General features: G+C 32.2%; 1 protein-coding gene across 1 annotated transcript; it reads right to left on the minus strand.

Annotated features, from left to right (window-relative positions):
• Nucleotides 1-741: 741 nt before the first annotated feature.
• On the minus strand, nucleotides 742-8343 carry LOC145254700 (protein fem-1 homolog C-like). Its single transcript, XM_080113367.1, has 2 exons — nucleotides 8257-8343; nucleotides 742-3122 (listed from the first exon to the last, which is right to left on the minus strand). Exon 2 carries the CDS (start codon nucleotides 3120-3122, stop codon nucleotides 1353-1355), a length of 1770 nt encoding a protein of 589 aa, XP_079969493.1. The 5' UTR covers nucleotides 8257-8343; the 3' UTR covers nucleotides 742-1352.
• Between the last annotated feature and the right edge of the window lie 430 nt (nucleotides 8344-8773).

Below are 8773 nucleotides of genomic sequence, written 5' to 3' on the forward strand. Positions count from 1 at the left end.
AAAAATATATAATAAAAAATATATAATAAAAAATATATAATAAAAATATATAATAAAAAATATATAATAAAAAATATATAATAAAAAATATAAAATAAAAAATATATAATAAAAAAAATATAAAATATAATATAAAATATAATATAAAATATAATATAAAATATAATATAAAATATAATATAAAATATAATATAAAATATAATATAAAATATAATATAAAATATAATATAAAATATAATATAATATAAAATAGACAATATATGTATAATATAATAAAATATAATATAATAGACAATATATATATAATATATAATAGACAATATATGTATAATAAAATATAATATATATATAATAAAATATAATATATATATAATAAAATATAATATATATATAATAAAATATAATATATATATAATAAAATATAATATATATATAATAAAATATAATATATATATAATAAAATATAATATATATATAATAAAATATAATATATATAATAAAATATAATATATATAATAAAATATAATATATATAATAAAATATAATATATATAATAAAATATAATATATATAATAAAATATAATATATATAATAAAATATAATATATATAATAAAATATAATATATATAATAAAATATAATATATATAATAAAATATAATATATATATATATATATATATATATATATATATATATATATATATATATATATATATATATATATAGCGGAGCAGAGATGCCAGTATCAAATTCAATAAATTTTATTACTCATAAAAGCAATTCGAAAAAGTTTGAAGTGTAAAAATGTATCAAATAGACAGAATAAAAATCCAACAAAATACAAGTCTGTTTTGTGTTAAACAAGTGCTTGAAGCAATAAATGTCACTATTGTGAAGTGTGAATATAAATTTCAACAGGGGCTAGGACATCCACCTAAGATACTTAATTGCATCTTTAAAGTTAAGGCGACCGAAAAAAATGCTTCGGTGCGGTTCTAAGTTCATGGGGCACAAGTTTTCATCGTTCAAAAGCATCATGTTTAATATCCACAACCTACATAACATTGAACCAATACGTTTAGGGCGTTATCTAATATAGGCCGGTGCTATTCGATTTGGGCACAACTGCACAGGTTTTTTTTTCTTTTTTTAGATAAGGGTCGATTATTTGGATTATTTGGATTTTACGGAGTACTGTTACTGCCGATGTTCACAACATTACCCATGTAACCGCCAACATTCAAGCCTATATTGTCGAACTTCAAACTTTGTCAAATACGTGAATCCGCAAATACCAGTGGCGTAGGTTGATGTCCTTTGTTAAAACTTTTCACCGATTGGAAAAAAATGCATTATTTTTTGTGAATCTTTATAAAGGAAACGATTTTTGCTGGATATTTCTCTAGAATTCCGATGTTAGGGATATTTCTGGCAGCTAAACATTTTAAAGACAGGAAATTTAAAGGGTTTATAACAACATCCCTAAATTTAAGGGTCATAAGCGGTGTTATACCGGATTTGTTAACCGCATCAATATGACCTCCCGCATCTGCTAACAAGTTTACCAGATGTAAAAGGTGGTCTTCATCTGCTTGCAGGAAGGAAACTATGTGCATCGGGGTGTTTGTATCCTTGTCCCTGGAGTTGACATCATCCGACCACTCGAGAATGTAAGGAATTGCAAGAGTTGCGGTTGGCTCTTCGATTGCTAAATGAAGTAACGTCGTTGGATAAGGATCTGGATGCCACTTCAGGATTGTAGAAATTCCTTCCTTAATCCAAATATTGTCATCTATTCCCTGCTTGAATTTACTAATTGCGATTATATTACGAAGTAAATTTTTAAGTAGTTGTGTATAAACGATCGGGTAAAATTCTCCCCGATTTCCGAGAATCACTTTCCACTTAACGCCTATCATGAAATCTATTTGGGTTCTTAATTTGAACAGAATGTCATTCATATACGAGCGATCACAAAAGAAGTGACAGAGAAACAGAGGTTCTAAATTAACAGTAGCGGTAAACAGCGGGGAACAGAGTACGTTCATAGGAAAGTATGGTAATTCGGCGAGTTCAGCAAGTATTTTTATTGCTTGCAATAAGTCCTTGTGAAATACAGGATGCTTGGCGACGGCAACAAAGGCATCCTGGAGTAGCTGGCTGGCTGGAGGAAGCAAACGGAGTAAGACTACCAACGCCTGCTTATAAAATTCCGCCTCATGAGATGTCAGTTTTTCGATTTCTTCGTCGCAAATAAATTCAACACCAAGATCAGTCTTAGGTGTATTCTCGTATTTATCTGAAACGCCAAGGAAATGCTCGTTACGGATTTGTAACGACTTCTTCCAACATCGCTTACCGTTACGTATGTCCGACTTAAATGCTACGAATTTCGCCCCGCACAACTCCAACGCTCGCACGTGCTCCTTTATAGAGAATACTCTGTAATTCACCAAAAAGTGCTCAGCGTTTTTCTTTTTATTCATTATGGCCATGCACAAGGCGTTCTCCTCAAAATAATCGGTTACCTTCGGATCCATGCAATATGTCAACGACGTCTTCATTCTGCTAATGTCACCACAAGCTGAAGCTCTTAAGAAACGAGAAGCATCTTTTAAATTCATGTAATTTAACCAGGAAAGTATATCCAAAACCCCTGGGCAGTCGTCCAGGGATTCTATTGTGATGTTGTAATCACTCAAAATTGAAAATATAAAGAAATACTGTCTCTTCAAAGCATGTGCAGCACAAGAGATGGCCTCAGGTGCATCCGCGTCAAACGCTCCACGTTTTATCAATAAAAGCAGCATGGGAACATCCAGGTTATTAACAGAGACTCGTAATGGAGAGAGCAACGCGTTACTATGAGAATAGTGTTCAGACATATCAGCTTCACATTCGTCTAAGAGATATTTCACGATATTTCGAAAGCCGAGTTCACAAGCACGCCCGAGAAGGGTTTTATTGTAGACCGTTTGGCGGACAGTCAACTGACGATGGCGTAGTGTTAGCGGATTAAGTAATGAACGTATTCTATCGAGGTTATTTGAAAAGATTAAATCGTAAATGGATTGTCCGTTTGGTAAATTAGCTTGGCGCACATCAAATTCCGCATCTGCCATCTGAAAGAAAGTTGTATTAGTATTTCAGAATAGTTATAGTTTGCGAACGTATATTGTAGCTTTCACAGCGTTTTGACCGATGGTCCTCTAGCTTTTGGACTCCATTTGCTCTTGTTTTACTTCAGTTCCACATTATTCATAATGCAGACCAATCTAATTCCAGGTTGGTACTCTGGAGAATTTGAACCGGATCCTCGGAATTTTCCATCGTTTATGGCTACAACTCGACCGACACATCAAATTAAGCCGAACGTTGTTCAAATTTTGAACATTTGTTATTTGTACGAGTTTAATTTTCAAATGATTTTTGGCGGGTGATGTAGGGAATATGTTTTTTTTTTTAAATAGTTTGCTAAAATAATTAGTAAATTTTTGAGAAAGTATGTACTTACACCTAACAATTTACAGTTTTTATAGAAATGATTCATATTTTCTTATCAATAACTTCTGTCTACAGTAAATTTACTTCCAATTTTGTTGAGTTTCCTTAAAAACAAAACAACACCTGTACCATCACCTAACAATACGGATAAACACATTTTCCTGGGTAAAAACTAAATAAATAAAAAATGCAACTTTCCCGAAAAAAAAAAAAAAAAAAAAGCAAATTTACGGTAATATTTTATTAATTTTTATAAAATGTATTTTTTCCGGTTTGTTTTGAAATTCGTCTACGTCCGTAACTTTGCACGGCTTAATTCGGTGACTGGCGGTCGAGCCCGAAACATAATTGAAGGAAACTCCCGAGGACCCGGTTCAAGTTCTGTAAGAGTACCCGCTGATTATTGCATTAAGATTTTTCTTCTATTATTAGTTAAGGACTAATTTGCCTAAATACAGATTGAGAGTATATTCAAGATTGAATTGAAAGTTCCAGAGTTCGATTCTTATAGAGAACACTTTAAAATTATTTAACTTGTATCGGTAAAAATCTAAAGATGGAATACGTGAGATTTTTATTGGATCCAAATTCCGTTCGAAATTAAATTCGACAAATTACAAAGGCAAATTAAGAGAACCACGGCTAAAACCCTGTGAAAATACTATACAAAACATGGAAACAGTCACAATCATATTTTTTATTATTCAAAGTAAACAAACGATTACATCCATCATTATTTTCAATAAAAAAAATAAAGAGAACTAAACAACAAAAGAGACGTATAATCTATGTAAGATTTTTTAAAACAACCACTGTATAGGATTGCAATATGTTCAGAAGGTAGGCTTATAATTTATGCGAGTTTTCGAAACTTGTCAATTTCATCCGATTTGATAATTTCCTACAATCATTCCGATCTATCTGACTAATACAATTCATACATACATGAAATTAAAATAACATTTACTCCCACGAATAACCAATCTCTTCTATTCCAGCTATATCCGCCATTTTGTCAAGCTTCCCTCGCCCATTATGCATACGCTACTTAGATACAAATCGTTGACTATTTTACATTTTATTTAATTCGGAAATAATCAGTTTGGATTTCTAAACACTTAAACAATTGAAATTAAAAAAACATGGCGATGTATATCTCATTTCGAAACTTACTCATTAAAAATACATTTTAAAGTTTGTTTATATTATAAAACAATACAAGTTATAAAAGGGGGTTTTGAATGCTTACAATGCCGGAATGTAAAGTCGTAAGCAGATAATTAAATGTTTTTACTATTATTCACCAGATTGGTCCGTTTCTTTTTCAACTGTGGACGATATTTATTATAATTACCATCTAGTGTTAAAAAAAAAATCAGGTAAATAATGAAATATTGAATAATATATCTGCTTACGACTTATATTCCGGCATTGTAAGCCTACAAAAATACCTTTTATCCGTTAAACAATGCCTCAAGCACACCAGGACATTCGTATTACTTGAAGTGTGTATATATATGCACACACAAACACGTTTACTGTTTGTTTTTTGAAAGAAAAACAAAGTGCTCGGTTACAAGGAATAATTTTATATATAAGAGCTTAATGTTTAATTGTACAGAAGTTCAGAAAACATTGGTACCGTCGGTTTCAATCCCAACATATAGGGGGCCAGTTAATGGTAAATAATGTTAGGCTCTCGTCAGCCATGTTGTTTTCTGACTGACGAGAGCCTAACATTAACGATTTACCATTAACTGGCCCCTTTATGTTGGGATTGAAACCGACGGTGCCAATGTTTTTCTGAACATCTTTACAATTAAATATATATTGATTTACAGTAAATTATCGGAAGTTTTACCTTTAAGTTAAGTTAAACTTATCTTTATTATTTCTAATAAGTTATTAATGAAAAACACGTATACATTACAAAGATTAAAGTATGTCATAGTAGAACCCTGGACACAAGAGAGAGACGTCAAGCCAATGTGTTTCTGATAATTATGTCTGTATGAGAGACAATGCTATGAAGAATATTTGAGAATAAAGTTATGATTTCAGTTTGTTTAGTTATTTGTATATTATTAATTAATATTACTCCATATATATTACGCTTAGTTAGATCTGTAGTTGAATTATTGTCGCAGTTATTGTAAAGCTTTAAGCGAGTAAAGATTATCGCTTCGAAGGTTAAATACGGTTCTGGCACTTTATTGCAAAGTGTAAGCTGGAGATAAGAGACCCGAATATGAGCAGAACGGACAAAAAGGAATCTCTCCCGTAGTAATATACAGTTTAACCCGGATATAAGACGGCCCTGTAGGTGGGACACTAGAATACGCCGACTGCCCCCCTGCAGAAGGTAAAAGTACCTCAATGGGGGTCCTGGATATGACCTTAAACTATATCCAGTAGTTAGGCCCCAGCTTGTGAGATTTGGGGAGTGTTGATCCACCCTTTAATTACCATTGCTCCAAGGTCCACTCTGATCCGGAGTGGTAGTACCTGTTAGGGTCCCAACTATGGGTTAAGTAGAAACCGACGTGAAAACAAATATACTAAAAAAAAAAAAATCTTCAAAATCTTTAGAGTCGGCATTAAATAACCCGAAAAGGGTTGATATGCCGTAAGATAAAATCAACCAACCAACCGGATATAAGAGTTGTATTTACTGACCAGAGAAGTCTTATATCGGGTTACATAGTGGGATTTAAATCAAGCCACATAAATAATTCTAGTACAAAGTTAGATTTATGTTAAATATGGAAAAAAGATTCACGCGTTAATATTGTCGCTAACTTGTTTGAAAGGGAGTCTCATTTTACTGTAACTATGAAAGTGATCTCGCACTTTAATTTAAGTCGCAGGGAGACACAATGTTGGCCGAAATTAAATAAACAAATTCACATTTTCAATACTTTTATCATCGAAATTGGTGGTTTCGCACATTGATCAGTCTACCCAATTGATTGACTTCTCTAATTATAAGCCCAACGCAGTAAACCGAGAGAAAGTCTTACAGGTTTCGCCAAGGTGACTGCATAAAAAATACTTTGTTCTACACTGCATTTTATGTAATAATCACTTAACTAGACTCTCGAATTCCATTCAAAGTTCCTGCTTCCCTATCTGTACTGACATGCAGAAGTTTAACTAACGTGAACCGACATCTTGCTGCCCAAATCCCAACAGTGCCCCAGTAGTTGCTGCCCATGATAGTAGTCCCCTACACCAAAGTGGCAATGTGCCTTGTTTCGGGTGAAAATATATTTAAAAAAAAAATAAAATCCTGTAGGGATTTACGGTCAAATCGTCAGTTCAGGCGATTGGAGAGTCCATCAGTAGAAGTCATGGGAATAATATTACTCAAACAGCTGCCACCCTTACAAAACACACATGAAAAATGTATGAGGCATATTTTGTTAACTCCGATTCAAACGCGCTACATAAATCTATATATTAATACAATAGCGCATGTTATTTTCTGTGTCCTGTTCGTTTAATTGTTATGCGCTTCCATTTGTCAATTGTATTACTAATTCTTAAGTGTTATTTATAACTGATAGCACTCCAGTAATCTATTTTTTTTAATAAATAATTTTATCAAGAATTCGTTATAATTTGGTTTCGGTTATGGCTGAAGGAACTCAAATTATAATTCATAAGTTTTTATTTCGGTTTCGTTTCAAGCTAATCCGCCCCTGTCATATGGATATTTTTTCTAAATCGCAACTTTATAATATAAAATCGATAGAACATGGTAATATTACGAAATCTTCTAGAATATATTTAGGCGTACTTTCCGATCGGTCTTTGCCTAGCGTTCGTGCTATCTTAGATAACTTTTAACAAAAAGGTTCAATATCAGAGAGTCCATTTACACTTAACATCTGCATCCATATATTACAGGTGTCCACTGTGGAATTTCCACAGGTCCCGCTAGTATTTTACATGACCATCCAACCATCGCATGAAACTTATTTCATAGAAGGGCCTGCCTTAGTACTTCAAGATATAACTTAGAGGCCGAAACGACTCTGGTTACAGAGACTTATAAAAATAAGTCTATTAAGGACATTCATATATCTGTCTGCAGCGTGGTCATTTATTTGCTCCAATCTCGCGTAGCCATTAATTCTATATTCGATTTCTTTTTTTGATAAAGTGTTTATAAGGTAGGCGATCTGAAATGGCCCCACCACCCTATAAACACGTGCTCCACAAGATTATGTAAAATATCCGTAGTAGAGCACTTATTGATCCGTACTGAAATCATGTTTAAAAAGCCGTTCTTAACATGGCGAAGGAAGTGTATTTTGTTTTTACTTTAACCTTAGAGTTGCATAACAAAAGTAAACTTGGAAATATGATTTAAAAAAAAAAAAAAAAAATAGCGCGTATCAGTAAGTTCACTAGCACCAACATATCTAACATTTGTTTAAAGTAACACAATTTAAGTTTAAAAATTAAATACCAATACACATTCGTTACTTCTTTGTCTATGTTAGTGTGCTGCAAATAATAACGTTACTGTATAGAAACTCATAGACATAAGAGTGGCTGGTTTGTAACTATTCTGTACTTTCACTGACCATTTAACAAATATATCGTAAAGATCGAAAATTATAGGTAAACATCGATGAATAAGCACCAAATACGCTTTACAAATAAAATCAAGCAACGTTGTAAATATTACTGCAATTTAGAAAAAGTATTTATACGAAAGATGGAAGAAATCCGGCTGTGCGTTACCTTTCTCGTTTTGATTATTCTATTTACGGCTCTGGCGTCAAAATGACGAACTAATGATTCTATTTTATAATTTTTGAATGCAGTGAATATTTGCATGTGTAATTCCTAAATGCTCTATTAAAAATACCAATTAATGTGTAATTGATTTGAAACGTTCTCGCCAAATATTAAAGCGTATTTCTGCTCCAAATTTAGCGAACGGTGGGTGAGAGGTTCGCACCTATGTCCAGTACCTAATTTTGGGTTGTATATTATGTACTTCATAAAATACCTAATGTCTATATTAGATTCGTTATATTTTTTATATTGAACTTTCGATTACACATAGATAAGTTATGCATGATATCACAGCACCCATCTATATTTGTTTTTCGTTAATGTTAGTGTGAGAAGATAACTCTAACTTTTAAATTGTGAACATTCAATAAGTTTCACTAGCGGGGCCTGTGGAAATCCCACAGCAGGCTCTTTCACATGTAATATATTGATGTTGGCATTCTATGGATGTTCAACGTAA

Source organism: Euprymna scolopes, chromosome 30 (genome assembly GCF_053919585.1).
Source record: "Euprymna scolopes isolate OS-2025 chromosome 30, ASM5391958v1, whole genome shotgun sequence".
NCBI classification, from domain to species: domain Eukaryota; kingdom Metazoa; phylum Mollusca; class Cephalopoda; order Sepiida; family Sepiolidae; genus Euprymna; species Euprymna scolopes.